The sequence below is a fragment of the Nicotiana tabacum genome, chromosome 2, assembly GCF_000715075.1.
Source record: "Nicotiana tabacum cultivar K326 chromosome 2, ASM71507v2, whole genome shotgun sequence".
NCBI classification, from domain to species: domain Eukaryota; kingdom Viridiplantae; phylum Streptophyta; class Magnoliopsida; order Solanales; family Solanaceae; genus Nicotiana; species Nicotiana tabacum.
The window spans coordinates 104,078,650-104,104,003 of record NC_134081.1 but is presented as its reverse complement, the minus strand read 5'-3'; the positions used below and the strand labels follow the sequence as shown (position 1 = coordinate 104,104,003).

Genomic DNA, 25,354 nt, shown 5'->3' with positions numbered 1-25,354 from the left:
AAAACTTAGTCCTAAAGCAAAACTAGATTAGTCCTAAAGTTGTTCTTAAACAATTAAAATCATTTTGTCTCTTCTCCAAAAGTACTAAACCCTATCGTTCCATTCCCATTCCAAAACCCACAATTAGCTCAAACCCTATCAATTCTCTTTTGCTCTCATCGGTAAGGCTCTTCCCTTTCTCATTTTACATGTTTTCTTTTAACTGCATACATACGCCTTACTTTTTCTCAATTAACTAAGATTTTTCTTTTTCCGATTAGCGAGTATTTTTGCAAATCTGTTGTATTCCTCCCTATTATCGAATTCATTTGTTTATTTTATTTCTCTTAGATGATAAACATGAGTAATTGACTGTTACTTAAAAAGATATTGAAACTTTTTTACTTATATTTTGAATCACTTGGTTAAATAATATGGACTATGTAAAATTAAGAGTGATGTATTTCCTACATTATTTCTTACATTGATGTATTTCAAAGGAATATAAGTTTGAAAACATGTTAGAGGAAGTCTAGAAAATTGAGCAAGTTGAAGAAGGTAATAATTTATATTCAATTGTTAATGAGTATGGTTATTTTTTATATTATTTAATATTAAATATGTTAATTGTTTCTTTTCTTTCGGAATATGCATACTCACCTTTGAGGATTGATTAGAGGGATAGTTAACTACAATTTGCTTCATGATTATTTTTGGAATCTTTACTACTTTAAGGTAATTAATTAAAAGAAATTTGGTGCATGATTTTTAATCGATTAAGAAACTTTTGTATTACATTGTTTCTTTAAGGTTCAGTTGATTTGACAGTTGGAGAAATTAGACTTTTTACAATACTTAAAGCAATTGATTTGTCCATGATACTCCAACCCGCTCTTTCTAATTATTTATCTAAGGTTCAATTGAAGTTGGACATGTAAATTGCTTTAAGCTATTATTAGCATTTTAGTGTAAAGTGAAAAATAATTTATAAAGTAGAGACGTTGGAGCCATACAACCTATTGACTAGCATAGTTGAGGTCAATGCTAAAAATTAAAAACATGATTGTTATGGGTAAAATTGTATTTAGGACTACAGAAATATTTGGAACATAAGTTTATTAGAAAAAAAATTCGAAAAACCCGAGAAAACCCGATATTGAAAAACCCGACTTTTGTTGGTTTGGTTTGGTCTATAGATTTAAAAATTCGATACAATTGGTTTGGTTTGGTAATTGCAAAATCCGAACCAACCCGACCTATGTACACCCCTAGTTGGAAGTTCATACACATGTGCTCTAATCTCCAGTATATTATGCTGGAACTTTCCGTGTGCTGGAGTTCCAGCATAATATGCTGGAAGTTCATACACAAGTGCACCAATCTCTAGTATATTATGCTGGAACTTTCCGTGTTGCAGCAAAATAATGACTATTTTCAATGAACTAGTCTTAAGGTATGCGCTTTGCGCGTGTACCATATCTCGATGAGTGATTATTTTTAAAAAAAAAATAGATATTCCATTAAAACTGTTTAAGATTATAAATAAAAATTTCAGCTCTAGAGTTGATAAATTTTGGTCATATATATATATCTAACTCAATAAAGGGAGAAATTCTACTTCATAAAATTCATCGATCATCATTCCATATATTTAACTTAAACTTAATTTTATTTTTATAATTTTATCATCTCAACTTTACAAATTATCAAGCCTCCATTTAAGTTTATACAAGAATATGTAGCATTTGAAAATTTAAGAGTCTGTACCCTTATTAATAAAAATAAATAATCAATATTCAAATAGGTGTTTGAAAATATTATTAAGCTCCTGAAAATAATAAATATTGCAGGTAATTACAAAATCTGTGTTTGTAATTTAATTACCACCAATTGAGAATTCTTTACCCATTACCTTTTGGATTCCACTAAAATAAAATTCGTGAAGTGGTTGATTTATCAAAACTAAAAGCGGAAAAAATCTTAATTAATTAGTTGACTTCAAAATCTTATATAATAGTAAAGTTTATTAATTAATTATGGTATGGTTTCTCTCTCATTTTTCTTTTATTATCTTAAATATTTTCTTAGTAAACTAATCTCATTATTGAAAACCCAGTAAAAAAATAAGTAAGAAAGGGGTCCAATTTTAATATGAAATATGTTGTTACATGTAATTTGTTATTTGATAACCTGATGAAAATTAAGTTTTTTTTTTTTTTTTACACTATCATTGTATGAAAATTAAACTCTTAATATACATAAAAGATGAAACTTAACTTGAAATTGGAGCTATCATGGTAGAATAGCCTATAGGTTACTCGAATCCCCTTCGTCGGAAAATTACACTGCATATATAAGACAAAACTCATTTTGCGCTTTTATAGATTATATTTTAAATTTACTTGACACAATCTAAAAGCATAACTCAGTAGCCAAGGGGTTTCAAAAATTTTGTGAGATTATTGGTTCATAATTTTTTAATTTTTTTTTCTTTTTTGAACCTATTATCGAAAATCCTGCGTCTGCCATCGGATGTTAGCGTATCAAACCACTGCGGCTTTCATTCTTTTTCATTCTAAGCGTGCATGTCTCTTGTTAAAAAAAATGTTACTTAACTTTGTATGAGAATTTCATAAGATAAAAGAAGTGCTTAACTTTGTATTAGAATTTCGTAAGATAAAAGAAGCCAGGACCTTACCATGATTGACGAACCACTGGTCAATTAGCGGCAATAAAAAAAGAAACTAATAGCACGCAGAAAAGAGGACCAAGCTTGAAATTAAAAAGTCTTCATCATTATTGTAGAAATCGAATAATAGGCGATGTCCTTAAGAATTATTGGTGGAGGAAGTTAGCTTTTATATGTTGAAGTAATTAATTGCAATACGACTAAAACTTTAACTCCATATTTAGTCATAATGAAGAAAATAATATAGAAAATTAATCGATTCTAAAGTCCTAAATATTAAAAAATTAACTTAAATTATAATTTTGTCCAAAGTAAAATTATTTTTAAAGGGTAAAAAAGGCGAAAGACATTTCGATAGGAGTTTCGTGTTTTTAATATAGTATAGATTTATAAACGTTGGCTATTTTTCAACTAACAGTTCGAAAACAATTCAAAAACTGACTAGCATGTGCTATTTTTATGATATAAATTGTAGCAGTGTTGTGCAAATCATTATTCATAAATTTGGACTAATTTATCGGGCACTTTGTTATCTTCTATATGCACATATATTGATAACTCTCTTCATTAAAAGTTTATTCAGATAAAAATGAAAATTTCTACAGCTGAAAAAATATCAAATATGAATTGACTCAACTTGCACATTTCCTGTGGCCTTTCATTTGGCCAGATGCTAAAAATTTCATTAAGTCCACGGCCAATTCTTTATGATTTCATTTTCTTCACAGGTGTCTCCACGTTAAGGGACCTTTTGTCTCGTTAGTACTTTGAACAGTTCAACAAATTTTTTTATTTGAACTTTTTTCTTTGATAGGACAGCTGGTGTCCTTTTCAACTTCAAGTTTGTACAAATATGTGGCCTTATTGAGATGAAAATATCCAATATTTAGAGACTAGAGATAATGCTGATGGCCTTTTCAACTTCACTAGTGCATCCGCCAAGTAGATTAAAAGCAACATTAATTAAAATAGAATAGAATGGTGAATTAGCTATGTCCAAGAAGGTAATTCAAATAAAGTTTGACTAAAGTCTAAAGCTAGTTAAAGTATGTCGTTGTTAAGCCTTTTGACAGCAAGGGTGACTTTGTTATAATTGATTTTTTAGTTGTTTTCTTACGTACTAAAAAGTCTAACTTTTAGGGTGTGTTTGTTATAACGGAAACGTTTTCGTGCAAAATGTTTTGTAAGAAAATATTTTTTTGAAAAATAAGTAGTAATTTTATTTATTTTTTGGTGTTTGGTACGCAAATTAAGGAAAATAATTTCTCAATAGTATTCATAAATAATTTAGATGCAATAAATATGAAGCTATAAACTTTCGAACTAACAACTTTCCAAACCCACAAATTTCATAAACTTCTGAACCACTAAACTTTCGAACCCAAAAACTCTGTAATTTCTGAACACGCAAACTTCCAAACACATAAACCTCCGAACTCATAACTTTGGAACTCGTAAAATTTCAAACATGTAAAGTGAAAAATGAAAAAATCAGAACTGAAAATATATATTAAAAAAAAATGAGGACAAGGGGATGACGGGGTTGGAGTGGGTGGGTTGCGCAGAAAAACAAAAAAAAATAGAAAATTAAAGTTAGAGGGGGGTTGGGGTTAGATGCGAGGGTAGGTGGAGTTTTTGAAAAATGCTTTCCTAACTTTTTCTAGGAAAATCATTTTTCTTCAATTTTAGGAAAATGTGATATCTAGAAAAATATTTTCCAAACTATTTTGTGCAATCAAAAAGTGAAAAATGGAAAAATATTTTTCGAAAAATATTTTCTGTCATACCAAACACACCCTTAATATTAATTAATAAAATCATATTAACTTTTATTATCTCTTTAATTTGTTTATTGAAAATATAACAAATACTCTGAGACTCTTTACACCGGGTAACATTAGTAAAAAGAAGTTAATTCCTTATTGATATCTAAAATAAAAATAAAAAATGTGGACCACAAAAAATGGTAAAATGGTGTGGGGTAACCACTATTTAAGGTGGTAATTATTTTTTATCCAGCAATTCTAATGTTGAGTAAAAATAGCCATTACTCTATTAAAATTAATATAAAAAGACATTTTTACCCTTTCTTCCATTTCTTTTCTTCCCAAACTCTCGCTTCTCTCTCGATTAAGGACAGTGAAAGAAAATATGGTTGAAAATGGACATGACAATGTCCGTCGGCATGGTTCAGGAAATATGAGAAGTGTTGGTATTCTTGATGCTTGTCTAATATCAGGAGTGATATATTTGCACTGTGTCTTTTCTTCTCAAAGTTGGTAGCATACACATTTTTGTAGTGGTTGTTGTTTTGTCTTAGTCAAACAGGTATACCAATAGAGAAACTTATACCATTGGAATTTGGAGGTACAAATTCAGATTGTGGAGTTAGATGTGTCTAGGACAATTGGTCCTGAACTTAGAGTTGGAAGTTCAAAAATTAAGGACACTTGGTCCTTAACTTAGAGTTACAAGCACAGAAATTAAGGACAGGTAGTCTTGAACTTCGAGTTCCAAGTTCAAAAGTTAAGGACATGTAGTCCTGAACTTAGAGCTACAAATTCAAAAGTTAAGGACAAGTAGTCCTAAACTTAAGACTTACAAGCTCATAAATTAAGAACAGCTAGTCCTGAACTTACAGTAACAAGCTCATAAGTTAAGGACACTGGTCTTAAACTTTATGAGCATAAAGGTATTTTCGTCCGGGCGGGTAAAATTTATTAAAGCAATGGCTAAAAACTAAATATATTTTAAATAGTGGCTTAAAAGTAAATACATGTCTTATTAGTGGCTAACTGTGCACTTCCCCTCAAAAATGCCACAAAATTAATTAAAATGGACGGGAGAAAGTAATATTGTTTTTACACAAGCGGATTTATTGTGACTATTGAAGACATTTAAATCAAATAATTTTATCTTTTAATCTTTCAAATTTGTTTGTACGAAACTTAGTTTATCTCTCCCTCGTTTATATTATAAAATTCAATGTTATTTTCTTCCGTGCAAGTCAAATTTTGAGAAAAATAGGTTAATTTAATCGTACATCTAATACTTTTCGGTGAGTGTGAACTCGAACATGATTATTAACCAATGAAATGAGAGAATTAAAAGAGAAGTTAAGGCAACTAAAATGTGATAATGATGCTAATTCCTACAATACTCTGTCCGGTCAAAAATAAGTGATTAATTTGTCGTGGGCACACCCATTAAAAAAATGCTAAATTTTAGACAAAAATAGCTAGTGTGACTAAACTACCCTTAATAAATATTGTAACATAATTTAATGTGAGAAGTAAAAGACTTTTTAGGGATACGTACATAAGGGTAATTTTGAAAAAATAAATTAATTTTTTCTTGATTATATAAATGGACACTTATTTTAAACCAAAATAAAAAGACAAATTGGTCACTTATTGTGGACCAAAGGGAGTAATAAGGGTCTTTCCTTCTTATTTTTTTCATTTTTTTTTGGTGGTCATAGACACTCTTTATATCTTTCTTTAACAAATTATTCCTTAGCATATCTATATAGGGTGAAATATAATATGATACGTGGACATTTAAAGAGAGGACACGTGGAACCCAAAACAAGAATGACCGAAGACCGAACGCATCCATTCCGCTTGTCACCGGAAAGGATAATGTTCATAAAGGTGTGTTAAATACTCTACGCCCGGTAGCATTTAATAGGGAATATTCTGCAGCATTAAGAGTGATGGTCCGTGACAGAGAATTTGGCATTTATATTCACCGTTACATCTTCATCAATGACCCTCATAATTGACATTAAAGGAGGACATGATCCTAGAAGAAGCTTCCCTAGACATAACTATAAATAGTGAGCTCAGTTATCATTGTAAATGAGACGAATTTGTTGGGTAAACTCACACTCTATTCTATACAAAGCTTTATACAATTTTACTTTCTTGCTTTTTTGATCTCATCATCGTTGTGCACGAAAACACTATCCTGGAATTGTCATCTTTATTGTTTTCATCTATATTTCAAGGCTAAGTATTATCTATTTCTTTAATTATTATATTATTTCAGGATCGTTAATTAACTTGTCTAGAAATCACGTATAAATTCAACTGTACTATTTTACAGGTAAACAGTTTGGTACCGACTGTGGGACCTAGACAACTGTACAATTAAATTGATCCTTGCCTTTTTTAGTAACGCGATTTGATTATTTGTCTTAGAAAAAATTATAAAAAATGGAAGATAACATTGTTAACGACATGCACAACCCTAAAACTCGAGGGGATTAGCCTCATTTTGAGGAATCAATCAGTGACACCTGCAATGAGAAGAATGACGACATGCCAATGCATGACAGGCAGTACCCTCGACAGGCTCAGGATACAACTCTCGATTATGCTGATAAGGAACATGTCGTGGATACGATGAGGGTCCTGCGAGAATAATAGGCAATCATTCTAAGCCATCTTACGCGACTGGACCAGGTTATGACGGAACTGAAACATGCAATATCGGGGGCTTCAAATAATGCAAACACACAATATCCAATTCCTCTCGTTGTTCCCTCAAACCAAACAACATAAAGAGTCGATAACAACACTCTCAGGGGTGAAGTTGGCTCCGACGAGGCTGAGGGGAGTAGGTCCGGTGTCAACAATGAAGATGATCCGTTCAAGAATGAACTTTTTATGGTTCATGAGGAAAGTGAACGCCCGCATAGACCAAATCCCGGGCGCGCCACCATTATTGAAAGGCCCGAACACAAAGAAGTATATTCAATTACCGTACAAGCCAAGTGTTGCACCCGAACTAATCCCGAAGCGGTTCAAAATGCCTGAAATTCCAAAGTATGATAGAACTCCAGACCCACAAGAGTATATTACTACCTACACAATGGTTGTGAAAGGAAATAATTTAGCTTCTCATGAAATTGAATCTGTGTTGCTAAAGAAATTTGGAAAACCTCTCACGAGAGGAGCTCTAACGTGGTATTCATTATTACCCGAGCATTCCATAGATTCCTTCGAGATGCTCGCATAATCTTTCATTAAGGATCATGCCGTGGCCAGAAAAGTGCAAGCCCGGAAAGCCGACATATTCAGAATCGCACAGGGAGAATCTGAATTATTACGAGAGTTTGTTACTCGATTCTAGAAAGAAAGAATGTTGCTCCCGGCCGTCCGGATGAATGGGCAGCTGAAGCATTCACCAAAGGATTGAATCCAAGAAGTTCAGACACTTCTCGGAAGCTGAAGGAGAGCCTGCTTGAGTTTCAAGCAACAACTTGGGCGGATATCCACAACCGGTATGAGTCAAAGATATGGATCGAAGATGACCAGGTCAGCTCTACATCATCGGCCAAAGGACAGGAGAAAAGTAGAGAAAAATCAAAGGATGACTACGACGCAGATAAAAGGACTTCGAGGGGCCAGTTTTGCCCTACGAGCAGACCGAAGGTCATGGTAGAAACTTCCGGGCAGCAAAGAAGTTCATCGCTGACAGAGGGACCGATCGTGGTCGAAAAAATAGATCACTCCAGGATAAGGAGACGTTGGGATCTCGGGATGCTTCTTACCCCAAGTTATCAGAATATAACTTTAACATTAGTATAGTGGAGTTGGTGTCAGCCATGAGAAACATTAAAGATGCACGACTCTCGAGACCTATGAGATCCGATTCCATCCAGAGAGATCCCAACTTATCGTGCGAGTACCATGGGAAGAACGATCACCGGACAGGGGACTGCCGACACCTCCGAGAGGAGGTGGCAACATTATTAAAGAATGGTCACCTCAGAGAATTCTTAAGTGACCTAGCTAAGAATAATTATGATCGTAACAGAGATGACGCAGGACTTTCGAAAGTAGAAGAAGAACCCACACGCCAAAAGATCAATATGATCTTCGAGGGGAATGAGATTAACGGGGTCACCTTTTCGGCAGCAAAGAAAACGAAAGTATCAATAACTCATAGTAAAAGACTCCGGGAAAACGATATCACTTTTACGGAGGAGGACGCAAACAGATTGTCGTTACCACATAACGATGCACTAGTAATTTCTTTAAATGTATTAGATTTTAAGATTAAACGTGTTATAGTGGATCCAGGAAGTTCGGCTAATATCATACAATGAAGAGTACTGGAGCAAACTAAACTCATCGGAAGCATTATTCTGGCAACAAAGCTCATCGCTAGATTCAACCTTGCAAGTGTAACGACCTGGGGAGAGATTTTGTTGCTCACAAATGTTGAAGGAGTAATGAAAACAACTCTCTTCGAAGTAGTAGATGATGACATGGGATACACCATTATCCTGGAAGGCCATGGTTATACGAAATGAAAGTTGTACCATCAACATATCACCAATTGCTGAAGTTTCCAATGCCCAAAGGAATCAAGCAGATAAAAGGTGATCAACCGGCAGCAAGGGAGATGAATACAACCTCAGTTTCCAGCAGCAAAGGGAAGGAATACATGGGATAGCAATTACAGGAACCAACACATATTCTCGAACTAGAAGGAGTTAGCTCAAAAACAGAAACCCTCATGTTAAAGGTTTGGTTTCAGAAGAATTTATACCCGGAATCTAAAATGCCGTCAGGGAAAAATACACCCAAAGTTGCATATGAAAAGGACGCAAAAGTAAACTTGCGCAAATACTTATAGAAACCCCCACATAAAAGGGATAATACTCGGAACCAAAGTGCTTTAAGGAAAACACATTCGAGACCACACATAGTAAAGCACGAATAGGAAAACGTGTGCAGAACTCTTGAGCAAATTCAAAGATTAAAGACTTGCATGGATATTCAAACTAAAGTAAGACTCAAACGACACTTGAGCAAAAATATGTCTTTATTTACAAGAATGTGCCAAAATGGTAAAAGTACAAAATGGGAAAAATAAAGGAAAAGCTGAACTGGGGACTGTGGAAGAGGAACACATTCTTCATGGTCAGGTGCGGCCGATGGAGGTGACGCAACAACTGCTGGTGGAAGAGTAGATGAAGATGAAAGTGATGTAGCAGTTCCCGGTGTTCGTGAAGGTGGAGATGAAGCTGATGGAGTTGAAGAATGAGAAGCAGCTGCATCAAATGCAGTGTCGGCTGTTGGATATTCGCCAACCAAAGACTGCAAAGACCCGGTACTCAGCCCCACATCACCGGTTACAATAATTGGGGCCCGAAAATGGGAGTTGGCATATTCTACCAAATTAGATTCTCCCCAAAGTGTCGAGACATTGTCTTCAGTTGGTGTAACTATCTCAACAGGTCGAGCATCCTGTTGATATGATGAGGATCGTCGCCTTCTATGTAAAGAAGCTCCCTCATCAACATCTTCTTTATCATCATCATCAATCATCACGGTGTCTATGACCGGCCCGGAAGGAGGACCAGTCGTCATCGCCATCGAAGATGACTAGGGGGCATCAGTTTTCTCCCTCTTATTCTTTTCCCCTGCCGGGGAGGAACGTCTTCTCTTTGGTTGCTTATCCACCAGCCGGGGACTCAGTAAAGAAGTGCTCGCGCCTGCAATAGGCCCGGAGATACCTGTTCGAGTAAGTGTTTCCTGAAGCAGCTTCGTTGCATCAGCTGGATAAGCCAAAACGCCCTCATCGGGGACAACAACAAATCCTGCAGGTAGACCTAATTTCATGAACAAGTCAGAAGGGTTCAAGCAAGTTCTTCATAATGGAAGCAAGGTATATTAAAATTACCATGAGTTTTGGCCTTCCACCCGTATTTAAGGGCCAGTTCTTTTCATAAACGAGTTTCGGGCGTTATGACGTCCAAGATCTTTTGAACCCACCGGTCCAAAACTTCCACCACCGATGGTATCCATCGAGTTGCTGAAACGTGCAAAGGGTGAAAAGTTAATATGACCACAAAGGAATATCTAGTAAAAAGAAATACAAAACAAAGAGCTTACGAGTGCGGTCCCAAACGGCTGGAAAGGATGAAGATGTTGTCGTAATGATATCATTGGTGGCAACTACAACGAACCGTTCCATCCTCCCACGGTCGTTGTCACCATTCATGCTAGATAGCAAAGCATGGTGACCGCGTTTGCAACGGTTTATCATTCCCCCGCGGATGATTTTGGGGAAATAGAGATTCATCATATGAGCTAAGGTTAGCTCTTGTCCAGTTTTCTGGCACAATGGTCAAAGACAGGCGACCGTCCTCTACACCGAAGGACTTACCTGTGCCAAACACACTTGGTAGCGAAGGCAAAACTATACAATCACGGAATCAAAATCTCCACTCAAAGAAAACGCACCCAAAGTAAAAGGATATGTGTAAAAGTATGTAAAACCTTCCTTGGGAAGGGTCACTCGCTCCGATAGATCAGGAGCGATGATATCCAACTCATGGCAACGACAGTCTTCCTTCACAATAGGAATACTGGAAGGAAGAATGGAAGAAGGGTACTTACTAACAGCCCATGTATGAAGGTTAACAATAGGGAATTTCTCTTCAAGGTCCTTTGTGGTACTGAGTTTTTTTGTGATGATGGAACCCAGCGTTGGAGGAACAAAGTCCTCGATTTTGTTCTTTGTAGAACCAGCATGCTTAGAGAAAGAAGCCATTGAAAAAGAAGAAGGAAAATATTTTGTGTTTGAAGAGAACTAGAGAAAGAATGGAAAACAAAGATGTAAATCAGGAGCTCGAGAAATTATGAAACACAAAGGAAAAAAATGTATATGTAAAATTTTGGCGGCTAAATTCACGGCTATGATTACCTCGATACTCGGTAAAAGTTGTACTGAATCATGGGATGACGCATGTTCGGGGTATTAAATACGGAGAGACGTACGTCTAATCAATTGTCAGGAACTTTCAGAGGGAGATATAGTAATTCCCGCCAAAAATGTATTTCTAACAACTTTCCGATAACACAAAGTTATGTCACAAAAAGGTGTTTCTACTAACTTCCCGATAACACAAAGTTATGTCACCGAAAAGCAGGGAGACTATCTGTATAGGGTAAAATATGATATGACACGTGGACGTCTAAAGAGAGGACACGTGAAACCCAATACATGAATGACCGAAGACCGAATGCAACCATTCAGCTTGTCACCAGAAAGGATAACGTTCATAAAGGTGTGTTAAATACTCTGCGCCCGGTAACATTTAATCGGGAATATTCTGCAGCATTAAGAGCGACGGTCCGTTACAGAGTATTTGACATTTATGTTCATCGTTACGTATTCATCAATGACCCTCATAATTGACATTAAAGGAGGACATGATCCTAGGACTTCCTTCCCTAGACATAATTATAACTAGTGAGCTCAGTTATCATTGTAAATGACACGAATTTGATGGCTAAACTCACACTCTATTAATACAAAATTTTATACAATTTTACTTTCTTACTTTTTTGATCTCATTATTGCTGTGCCCGGAAACACTGTCTCGGAATTGTCATCTCTGCTGTTTTCATCTATATTTCAAGGCTAAGTATTATACATTTCTTCAATTATTATATTATTTCAGGATCAAATTAATTCACTTGTCTAAAAATCACGTATAAATTCAGCTGTACCTTTTTACAGGTAAACAATATCCTTCTCCTCTTTCATTTCTAAGTCAATCCATCTGATTAACAGATTAAGGAAAAACAATTTTAAGGAGGAAAAAAGGATATGTTTTTTTTTTTTTTTGAGAAATTCATACGACTTAACTGAATGCATCGTGTTTCGACAAGAAACACAGAAAAATACTTTTAAATTGACAGAAGGTGGGCAAGACTAATAAATTATTAGCAGTGATAGATCTGTCGGCAATGAATAAAATTTAATGGGTCAAAATTATACCAAAGAAAAACAAAGGGGTGGGTGGGGGATTAAGATTAGATGGATCGTTATAATGGATTAGTTTACATTAACATTGTTGCTATCTTACTGATCCGATCATAATTCCTGACTATCCCACGTTGGATAGCTGATGCACGTCTTCTTCTTTCAACGTTTTTTTATTTATTCCCATATAACTAAAAGGGCAGCTTGGTACACTAAGTTTTCGTTATACGCGGGATCCAGACAGGGGCCGGACCATAAGAGTCTATCGTACGCAGCCTTACACTATATTTCTGCAAGAATCTGTTTTCACGGCTCGAACCCGTAACTTCCTGATCACATGATAACAACTTTTTTTGCTGCCTAGCAAAATTTAGGTAAATAAAAAGAAATCACAAACTAATACATTTTAATTTCATAGGAATCACAAACTAATATACATTTTAGTGAAAATGACATCAGGTAACCACTTTTAAGCATGATATTTAAAATATATTCACAGTTTACAATATATTTAAAGATTAGACAATTTCGTTCAAATTTCATGACATGAAGTTCTAGAGTTTAAACCTCAAAATTCAAATTTGAGGGTATCGTTTCCTAAAGTTCGAAAATTGTATCCTGAAGTTCGAATTTTATGTCTTGAATTTTAAATTAATAGTTCAGAAATTCAGGACATCGTGTCCTAACGTTCGAAAATTGTGTCCTGAATTTTAAATTAGTGGTTCAAAATTCAGGACATTTTGTCCTGGATTTTAAATTAGCAACTCAAAAATCCAGGACACTAAGCTAGCGTTTGACCATACATTCTCAAATTTATTCTGAAAAATCTGATTTGAGTGGTGAAGTTTGGTTTGAAGATGAAAATGTGTTTGGACATCAGTTTTCAAAACATATTTTTCAAATTTATTTTGAAAAAATATGAAACATGACTTATACCCACAAATTCTAAAAACTATCACAAATACCCGACAGTACCATTATCAATAACATTCATTATATTATCGCAAACCATAGTCTTGAACATAAATAAATTTGATACAAAATTATCATTTTTATTATGAATTACATGATACACTATCATGTGACCGAGAAGACAAAGCAACATTGTTACAAAATAATAAATGGTGGGCTCTTTTATAAAATACAAAAGTTTGGGGCAATTTTTAAAAAAATATAATAGTGATATTTTGGCCCAAAATCAGCTATTGAATTGGTTTTGGGATTTGGCCAAAATATAGGCAAAATCTATGACCAAACATGTGTTTGCCAAATAAAACCCAAATTTATTTTGGCAAAATTTATGGTCAAACGGGTCCTAAGTCCTGAATTTTCAAATTCAAGATACTTAGTCGTAAATTTTCAAATTCAAGATACTTAGTCCTGAAGTTTGGGTGAATTGACTAATATTTAAATACATTGTAAATTGTAAATATATTTTAAATAGCGGGCTTAAAAGTAGCTATTGCTACACCTCGCCTTACATTTTACTTTCATAGAAATTTTATCAATACTTTTTTATGATTTTCAATCATTGTGTAGCCACCTTAAAGCTTTCACGGGACACATACACTGCGTAGATATGTAAAGCAAATTATATGTATATATAATATACGTTGATTTTTTTTGATTTTTTTTTTATATTTATTTTTATACATTTTGATAACTCTTAATAACTGATTTAGCGTTAGACTATAGTCTTGAATGCTGCATATTTTCGGTTACTGTCTTTTTTACATAGCTTATAAGAAAGATTCAATTGGACAGAAGTCACATCATATTACTGTAATATGGAGTTTTTCTGAAATTTTTGAACTTACCTTAATTACCCTATTCCGGGAATATCAATAGTTAGTTATCCGTACATAACATGAAGCTTGACCTCTTAATATTTTTGCAAGTAGTAGTAGTGCCTTACTATTTTCCAATGTTTATCATCTTATGCCACGATTTTATGTCACCCCTTCACACGTAGGTGGGTCTCATTTTAGTAGTTTTCTTGACATTGACTAAAACTACTCAACATCCACATAAATTCTTTTTGGAATTCTCTCCCAACTACTGTATGTAAATCTTAACTGATATCAACGATCCTTTTTCTTTCCTGCATATATAATATACTCATTCTTGTCCTGTTGTCTTCTCATTGTTTCAAGTTGGAACTTGGAAGTTAAAAAGCTATGGAAGAATATCTACTGTCAGGGGAGAGTAGTAATTCGGGTCGGACTCGGAGGAGGATCGGTTCGATATTTGATCGCAGAGACGCTATTGCTCATGGATCAGCTTATCAAAAGGCTGCTGCTTTGGTTGATCTTGTACGTCCCGCCCTTTTTGCTGTTTTCTTTTCTGTAATTAGCCTCACTTCAATGCTTATTGTCTGTTGAGTTTCACTTTTGAACTGAATGATCCCTTTCTTTGTTAATAATGCTTCCCCTGAAGTAGAGATCTTAGTAGGTTGGCAGCAAACAAATAGTGGATTTGTAATGTGGGTACTGTAGTATTTGGGTAGTTGAAAGATTCGAATTTTGAAATCAGATGCTTAGAATGGTAAAATGGGGGTCATGTTATTCAAGATAAAATTAACACCATCATGCCAGAAAAATGCGAATTTTCGGTCAATCTGATCTGAGATGAAGCACACTAGTTGGTGTCTGCAATTGCAAGGAAATTAATTAGAATTCAGGAAATATTAAAGACTCCAAGAGTGTGAAAATTCTGGGCTTCATCATCTTTCTATTTTTCGTGTCGTATACAGTTTGAGACGACAAGAAAAAGAGAAGACATTGAGGAACTTAGTGACTTCACCACAGAAGTGTGCGCCTTCCAGATGTTTTTTTTTTCTAATTGATGTACGGGTCGGCTTGCTCATACCTCGACTAATTCCACAGATACTTGCTACGTCCTACAACATAAGTATTAGGTATTGAGGTAACTCTGTCCACCGAGGCTTGAACAAATGAGAAGAAGTCACCTACTATTTTTGCCTCTATTAGAATGAGATTTCATGGTTCTCAACACAATTCATTGACCACTAGGCTACATTTTTGGGTGCGCCCAAATGTTTTCAGGCTGATCTTTTTCTTTTTGGTCCCATTCTTCTGAAAATGAAGGTCATTTTTTTGGTCAAGAATTCCACGTCCAACCTACGAAATTGAGGCAGGTTTTATTGAGAACTTTTCACTTTTCCCAAGGAAATAACTCTTCTTGTACTGTATTTTCTTTTGCCTTTTTTATGCACAATTTTCTTTTTCCAGAAAGAACTTAAAGCAGACACTTTGAGAAAGCCTTTGTACTGAAAGATGCTAGCTGAATGTCCTAGATGTTTGCGTCCAAAAAAATACTCCCTGGTTTATAGAATAGGCCTCGATTGACCTGCACGGTTATTAGCAATAAAATGTTTTAATATATTGCCATATTGAGTTACTTAATAGAAAAGCATTGAGAGTAATGTTTTGTGATGTGTAATGGTGAAATATTAATTAATTTATTTATTTTTGTGAAAATGGTGAAATAGTTATTTGACTGATAAATTTCAGTGTTTTCCTTTTAGTAGTGGTTTAGTGAGATATTAATTCTGGAAGTTATTCGTGCAGGCTGAAGATGGCATTGGTCTGCCTGAGGAAATTCTTGAGGGAGCGAGCTTTGAGAAAGCAGCAGAGTTGTACTTCATATTTACTCGTTTTGACTTCCTCTGGTCACTTAATTATCTCGCACTGGTCGTTCTAAACTTCTTTGAGGTTTGCACAGTTCCCTTGCTGTCTATTCCAGCTTCAGTCCTTTGTATTTTTTCTGCATGTTAAATTGACTTCATAATTCCTACTAGTTCTTTGAATTTAGAACTGGCAATTATAGTTTCATTGATTTCCTGTACATTTTTCGCAGAAACCATTGTGGTGTTCCAAGCATTTAGCTGAGTCTTGCAATAACAGAGACTATTACTATCTAGGAGAGCTGCCATTTTTGACTGGTGCCGAGTCCCTTATATTTGAGGTAAGTGGCTGGTTTGTTTGTTAAATTGATGAGTCTTTAATATGTGAAGAGGCAAATGTTTTACGCAGAACCGTCAATGGTTCCGGATTTTGCCTAGTTTACTGTGAATTTTATTGATTTAGGCTATCTTCAAGTTTGGTTATTTCGATGAGCCTTAGGAGATTGTTTCCTCCCAGGGTTCAGGACTGATGCATGTGCTTCTGCAAGGAAACTTAAATTAACTTTCTTTAGAAACCTAGATGAAGCACATTAAAGACGGTCCATCGAATTCTCCACAAGTGTTGACAGGAAATAATGATATCAAGGGGAGCTGGAGACGCTATTTTTATCAATTGTTCAAGTCGAATCACGAGGATAACTCTATAGATCTACACAACTATGCATGGTAGAAATTCTATCTACATTCCTAGAATTAGACAGGCAGAATTAAAGGATACCATGAAAATTTGAGGATTAGAAAAGCCGTTTGGTCCAGATAGTATTCTTGTAGAGGTTTAGAAGTGTCTTGGGGAGGTTGGAGTAGTTTGGCTGGCCAAACTATTTAATGCTATACCAAGAAATGGTAGGATACCCGGCGAGTGGGGAGAGAGTATCCTGATTCCAATATATAAGAGCAGAAGAGATATTCAAAACTGTGCGTGGCATTGAATTTATGGGCCATACAATGAACTTTGGGAAAGAGAGAAAGAGTGTAGACTTAGGGATACTACAAGAGTGAAAAAGAACCAGTTTGGATTAATGCGTGGTAGATCTACAATGGAAGCTATATTTTTGAAGATTAATGTAAGTTTATCGCTAGAGGAAGAAAAATCTATACATGGTGTTCATTGACCCAAAGAAAGCATATGATTGAGTGCCTAGAAAAGTCATTCGGTGGATGTTAGACAAAAAGGGAACTCATATTGAATATATAAATGCCATAAAGGATATGTATGAAGGAGTTGTCACTAGCATGAGAATAATATTAGGAGATACAAAAGAACTAAGGATCTCTGGATCGGCACTGAGCCTGTACTATCCTATATTTTGATTAACTAACTAACTAACACTATACTGGATGAGGTCCCATGATTTATAATGTTTGCAAATGGTATTGTACTAATTGACGAAATTAAAGAGGATGTCAACCAAAAGCTTGGACTATGGAGAAACACATTAGAAAGTAAGGGTTTTAGAATAAGTAGAAGTAAGACTACATTTATGCATTGCAAGTTTAGCTAGCATAAGAAGTGTGAAGCTGAGATGAGATTAGTCAGGAATGCGGTGATTAAATGCAAACAATTCAGATACCTAGGCTCGACTAAATGGTATGGCAGATGAAGATGTTACACAGAATCAAAATAAGATAGTTGAAATAAAGAAGTGCTAACAGAGTGTTACGTGATAGAAGGATACCTACCAAAGTAAAGGGCAACTCTATAAAACGGTTATAAGACCAACAATGTTTTATGACAGTGAATGTTGGCCCTCTAAAGTCCATCATATCCACAAGATGAATGTCACAGTAAGTGCTTGTTAAGATTAATGTGAGAAAGCACGGGAGAAAAATATATTATTGATATTAGATACTCAATATAATACAAGAGGTCCTATTTATAGCTGTACGGGGTGGAAGAGAGAACAAAGGTAAGTTGGGAAACATGACACAAAATGGAACTTGGTTCTGGATAGCTGTAGATAGCATACGATTAATAAGATAGCAAAATGTAAGAACTGCATCCCCCAAAAACGCAACGGAGCATGAGATTGTACGAGTAGGATACGAGCAGTTTCAATAAGATTTCTATTCTTTCTTTTAGCTGCCCTATTTTGTTGAGATGTGTACGGACAAGATGTTTGATGAATAATCCCATGAGATTTCATAAACTGCTGAAATGGGGAAGACAAATACTCTCGGGCATTATCACTACGAAATGTGCGAATAGAAACCCCAAATTGATTTTGACTTTCAGCGTGAGAGGTCTGGAAAATAGAAAACAGCTCAGATCGATTTTTTATCAAAAATATCCAAGTGCATCTGGAATAATCATTAATGAAACTGACAAAGTAGCGGAATCCCAAGGTGGAACTGACCCGACTAGGACCCCAAACATCTGAATGGACTAAAGTAAAATGTGACTTTGCTCGATTATCAAGACGCAGAGGGAAATGGGAGCGAGTATGCTTAACGAGCTGACATGACTCACACTCTAGAGCTAACAAGTGAGATAAACCAGATACCATTTTCTGAAGTTTTGACAAATTGGGATGTCCCAACCGTTTATGTAATAAATCTGGTGAATCAGTAACATGACAAGTTGTTGAAGGAAGACAAGATGTGAGTCCATGTGATTTAGCAAGGATACGGTAATAAAGTCCGTTTGATTCACACCGTGTACCAATGATCTGTCCCGTACTGCGTTCCTGTATAAAAACATGGTCATCAAAAAATAAAACAACGCATTAAAGTGATTTGGCTAAGTGACTAATAACTATGAGATTAAAAGGACTATTGGGAACATAAAGGACCGAATCTAAAGGTAAGGAAGGAAGTGAGCTTGTTTGACCTATTGCAGTTGCCATGATTTGAGACCCATTGGCCATTGTGACTCTTGAAAGAGATTGAGAATACGAAATAGTAGTGAAAAGACATTTGTTTCCAGAAATATGATCTGATGCACCTGAATCAATGACCCAAGACTCAGAGGATGAAGATTGGGAGAAATAAGTCACGCTATTACCTGTTTGAACAACAGAAGCTATCTCATAAGATGTCTGCTTACATGCTTTGTACTGAAGGAACTCAATATAATTTGCTAAAGAAACCATCCGACTATTCAAAGTATCAGTTCCCATGTCGCTACAATTTGTAGTAGTAGGGTTAACTTGAAATAGTGGAAATAAATAACTCCTGTGGAAAAACTGAAAAAATAGATGAGAAAACACTGGTTACAGGCTTACAACAGAAAACAAAAGCTATTTTACGTCGTAAACATTGTTCACACCGGAAAACATTGTAGCTCGCCGGAAAATTGTAAAGTTGTCGGAATTTGTCGTAACCAGGATAGATAGACTCGGAATTCCCTTGCGAGCAAGCTGCCCTGAAGAAATGTTTTCAAAAAATGGCCGGAAAGGTCACTGTTCACACCGGAAAAATATAAAAGTGGTCGGAATTTGATTTGAATTAGATGGATAGGCTCGGAATTGTGAGGAGAACAGACTGTCCTGAAGAAGTTTCGCGAAAAGATGGCCGGAAAGTGGCCGTAACCCTCGCCGGAAAAGTTGTTGTTGCCGACGCGTGGAGGCGCGTGACAACTTTTCTGCCGGATAAATTTTCAGGGGTTGGTCGTCGGAGGATCTAACTCGTGGTGGTGTTGGTTTTAACACAACACCGATAGAAAGTGACTTTCACGTAGACATGCCTTAGGTCACCGAAAAAATTGCATGATGACTAAGTTCTTTCTTCCCCGTTAATGCTGGAATTACGTACAACGATCTTTTTTCACTAATGCTCTGATACCATGTGTGAAAGCACGGGAGAAAAATATATTATTGATATTAGAAACTCAATATAATACAAGAGGTCCTATTTATAGCTATAGTCTTCAAAGTACATATTACTCCCATTCCAATGTGGGACTACACATAACTAACAGTATTGTACTAATTGACGAAATTAAAGAGGAAGTCAACCAAAAGCTTGAACTTTGGAGAAATACATTAGGAAGTAAGGGTTTTATAATAAGTAGAAATAAGATTAAATTTATGCACTGCAAATTTAGCTAGCATAAGAAGTGTGAAGCTAAGATAAGATTAGTCGGGATTGCGGTGCTTAAATGCAAACAATTTAGATACCTAGGCTCGATTAAATGGTATGACAGATGAAGATGTTACACATAATCAACTGACAGATGAAGATGTTACACAGAATCAAAATCAGATAGTTGAAACAAAGAAGTGCTAACAGAGTGTTACGTGATAGAATGATACCTACCAAAGTAAAAGGCAACTCTATAAAACGGTTATAAGACCAACAATGTTTTATGACAGTGAATGTTGGCCCTCTAAAGTCCATCATATCCACAAGATGAATGTCACAGATAAGTGGTTGTTAAGATTAATGTGTAGTCATACGTTAATAAAGTTTTATTGATAAAGAAGATAATCGTACAAGATTAGACAAGATTAAAAATGATCATATTTGGCAAAAGGTGCAAGTAGCATCATAAAGGATAAATCAAAAGAAGTTGCTTGAGATAACTTGAACATGTCCTACGTCGACCTTTAGATGCATCAGTCCGTAGGTGTATAACCATCTAGTGAATGAAGGTGTTAGAAGGAGATGTGGTAAACCTAAAATCACATGGAAGAAAAAAACCTAAACCTCTTGGTGTTCATGCAGACCTAGCGAAAAGTTGGGCATAATGGAAGACAAAAGATCTATGAATGCACTATCAATTAGTTGGTGTTAATTTAAGTCATGTTAGGACATCTACTTTAGGTCCAACGTTTGCTATGAGTCCTTTAGTTTTTTTCATAAGATTTTTATGCCAGTAGAAAATGTGGAGAACTTCTAGTACAAAAGAAGCTTATAATTGTTAATTGTTATTGTTACTTTTTGTTATTGTTATTGTTATTGCTATTGTTATTGTTATTGTTGTTGTTATTATTATTGTGACACGAGCTTAAATGGTGCGATATGGATCGTGAGAATTCATATAGCCGACCCCAACTTACTTGGAATTAAAGCATAGTTGTTATTGTTTATAGGAAGCTTGAATAAGGAAACTAGGACTTCCATTTCATTCTTAAAGCCATGGCTGCATTATTATTACACGATAAATAAGGACAATTCTTACTTTGCGTTGAGGATTTCTTGTTCTAATTCTTTACTAGGTAGCTTTAAAAGAGGAAAATTCTTTGGTCCACTGAATAATAGGGGCCTACTCTGGATGCATAAACATTACTATCACACATATGTAGTTAGCTAGGTAGCTTCAGAAAAGGAACTTCTCTGGTCATTTATTAGGCCGTAAGGAGACTCGTACCAAATGCAGAAACATTAGCACCAGCGATTATTTAGTTGGGTAGACTACCTTATTCTTCCTGGGCTCACTAACATTTTCTTTTTAACTGTCTTCTGCAGGGTGTCACTCTTCTGCTTCTTATAATACACATTTTATTTCCAATATCATATGAAGGCTTCAATCTCTATTGGAGAAGTCTTCTCAACAGAGTGAAGGTATTTGGTACCAGTCCTTTATGTTCTCTCCTTATGAATGGTGATCTTTTTAAAAAAAATTCATACATTTCGATTCCTCCTTGTAAAGGATAGCTTGTTTGTGAAGATAGTCTGAAGTTAGTGCTTTTGCATTGATGTTCTTGTCACTCTTCTCCCTAAGAGTAGAAGGTGAAATATCTTGGTGGTGATATATCACATTTCTGCAATTGAAGAAAACAAAACATGGTAAGGTGAATTACGCATAATAGGAAACTCAATTTTTTAAAATTTCTTACAACAGTAAGCAATGGATGACTGAAAGAACAATCGAAGCAAAATCGAGAGTGACTTAGCACCTTCCCTAGCTACAGAAATAAAGACATCCAATGAATCATGAGAAAAGACATCAAACTGAGCCTGCATTTAGTCTCCTCCTCCTCCTCCTCCTCTCCCTTCACATTTTCCTCAAATTCTATGTTCAAGATCAAACACCAGAAAGAGTAACTCTATAGAACTAAATATTCTTGGATGGGGGGATATGGAGTATATTAATTGAAAAAGGAAAAAAAATAATATTTTATTACAGTTGAAATATGGGGACATTCTCTCCTCACTGAAAGAGAGAGGAAAGACAATAAGAAGATGCATCTAACTAATCAACCATGTGCAGACTGCGGTTTGATGAAGGAACATAGAATGGATTTGAGATCGTGGTTCTTTATAGTGTTGGAAATCTGCCAAAAGAATAGCGATAGATAATGAACCAAATTGGTTGTGGGAATTTTACTTGACTGTGACTATGGACCTGTGTTAAGAGATTTTAGATGCATAGGTGTCTGAATAATGATTGTTATTGTGAGAAAGCACGGGAGAAAATATGTTATTGATATTGGATAATGAATATAATACAAGAGGCATTTATAGCTATACACTACAAGGACATATTACTCCTCTTCCAATGTGGGACAAGACTACACTATACATATCTGTAAACTAACACTCGCCCTCAAGCCGGTGCATACAAATCATATGTACCGAGCTTGTTACATATATAACCAATACGAGGACCAGTGAGAGACTTGGTGAAAATATCTGCAAGCTGATCATTCGAACTCACAAACTTTGTAGCAATTTCTCCTAAAAGTATCTTTTCTCTGACGAAGTGATAATCAATCTCAATGTGTTTAGTTCTCTCATGGAACACCGGATTTGATGCAATATGAAGGGCAGCTTGATTATCGCACACAAGTTCCATCCAACTGATTTTACCAAATTTCAACTCCTTGAGCAATTGTTTGGTCCAGACTAACTCACATGTTGCCATAGCCATTGCTCGATATTCTGCTTCCGCACTAGACCGAGCAACTACATTCTGTTTCTTGCTCTTCCAAGACACCAAATTTCCTCCTAGTAAAACACAATATCCAGACGTAGAACGTCTATCAGAAGGTGATCCTGCCCAATCAGCATCTGAGTATCCAACGATCTGCTCATGACCTCGATCCTCAAACAATAACCCTTTGTCTGGAGCCGATTTTATATACCGAATAATGCGGACAACTACATCCCAATGACTATCACAAGGAGAATTCATAAACTGACTTGTAACACTCACAGGATAAGAAATATCGGGTCTAGTCACTGTGAGATAATTTAATTTACCAACCAGCCGCCTATAGCTTGCAGGATCGCTAAGCGGCTCCCCCTGCCCTGGAATAAGTTTGGAATTCGAATCCATCGGAGTGTCAACAGGTCTGCAACCTATCATCCATGTCTCCTCAAGAATGTCTAAAGCATATTTTCTTTGAGAAATAACAATACCTGAGCTAGATTGAGCAACCTCAATACCTAAAAAGTACTTCAATCTGCCTAAATCCTTAGTTTGGAAGTGTTGGAAAAGATGCTGCTTCAGATTGGTAATACCATCCTGATCATTGCCAGTAATAACAATATCATCAACATAGATTACGAGATAAATACAGAGACTTGAAGCAGAGTGCCAATAGAACACAGAGTGATCAGCTTCACTACGAGTCATGTCAAACTCCTAGATAACCGTGCTGAACTTACCAAACCAGGCTCGAGGAGACTGCTTTAGACCATAAGGTGACCGACGCAGACGACATACAAGGTTACGAGACTCCTCCTGAGCAACAAAACCAGGTGGTTGCTCCATATAAACCCCATCCTCAAGATCACCGTGAAGAAAGACATTCTTAATGTCCAGCTGATAGAGAGGCCAATGACGAACCGCATCCATGGATAAAAAAATGCGGATTGATGCGACTTTAGCCACGGGAGAGAAGGTATCACTATAATCGAGCCCAAATATTTGAGTATAGCCTTTGGCAACAAGACGGGCCTTAAGTCAATCAACCTGGCCATCGGGACCAACTTTGACTGCATAAGCCCAACGATAACCAACAGTAGATTTACCTGAATGAAGAGGAACAAGCTCCCAAGTACCACTTGTATGTAAAGCAGACATCTCGTCACTCATAGCCTGTCGCCATCCTGGATGAGACAACGCTTCACCTGTAGACTTAAGGATGTAAATCGAGGACAAAGAAGATGTGAGAAAGCACGAGAGAAAATATATTATTAATATTAGATAATAAATACAATACAAGAGGTCCCTATTTATAGCTATACACTACAAAAAGATATTACTCCTCTTCTAATGTGGGACAAGAACTATACATATCTGTAAACTAACACTCTCCCTCAAGCCGGTGCATACACATCATATGTACCGAGCTTGTTACACATGTAGCTAATACGAGAACCAGTAAGAGACTTAGTGAAAATATCTGCTAGTTGATCATTCGACTTTATAAACTTTGTAACAATATCTCCTGAAAGTATTTTTTCTCTGACAAAGTGACAGTCGATCTCAATGTGTTTAGTCCTTTCATGGAACACCGGATTTGACGCAATATGAAGAGCAGCTTGGTTATCACACTAGTTCCATCTTGCTGATTTCTCCGAACTTTAACTCCTTGAGCAACTGCTTGACCCAAACTAACTCACACGTCGCCATAGCCATGGCCCGATATTCGACTTCGGCGCTAGATCGAGCAACTACATTCTGTTTCTTGCTCTTCCACCAGACCAAGTTACCTCCTACTAGAACACAATATCCAGACGTAGAACGTCTATCAAAGGGTGATCCTGCCCAATCAACATCTGTGTACCCAACAATCTCCTCGTGGCCTTGATCCTCGAATAGTAATCCTTTGCTTGGAGCTGACTTTATATACCGAAGAATGCGAACAACTGCATCCCTGTGATAGACTATCACAGGGAGAATCCATAGGCTGACTTACAACACTCACCGGAAAAGAAATGTCACGTCTAGTGACTGTGAGGTAATTCAATTTGCCAACCAACCTCCTATATCTCGTAGGGTCTCTAAGAGGCTCCCCTGTCCAGGTAGAAGCTTAGCATTCGGATTCATAGGAGAGTCAATAGGTCTGCAACCCATCATTCCAGTCTCCTCAAGAATGTCTAAGGCATACTTTCGCTGTGAAATAACAATACCCGAGCTAGATTGAGCGACCTCAATACCTAGAAAATACTTCAATATGCCCAGATCCTTAGTCTGGAAGTGCCTTGAGCAATTGTTTGGGCCTGATGCTGGATGTGGACGACGATGATAAGTCAAGAGTGGTGGAGCTGCAAAAGGTTGAACTGAATTATGTGGAGGAACT

The 25,354-nt window shown here is 36.1% G+C and overlaps 1 protein-coding gene across 2 annotated transcripts in view; it reads left to right on the top strand.

Moving 5' to 3' along the window:
- The first annotated feature begins 14,304 nt into the window (after window positions 1-14,304).
- Window positions 14,305-25,354, top strand: part of LOC107770546 (two pore calcium channel protein 1A) — a 42,663-nt gene continuing 31,613 nt past the window's right edge. The window contains 5 exon segments of one of the 2 annotated variants that reach the window (NM_001325066.1): window positions 14,469-14,517; window positions 14,611-14,769; window positions 16,048-16,191; window positions 16,337-16,444; window positions 21,570-21,665. In NM_001325066.1, the coding sequence (NP_001311995.1) occupies window positions 14,635-14,769; window positions 16,048-16,191; window positions 16,337-16,444; window positions 21,570-21,665 (483 nt within the window). In that variant the 5' untranslated portion in view covers window positions 14,469-14,517; window positions 14,611-14,634. 2 annotated transcript variants of the gene reach the window in all.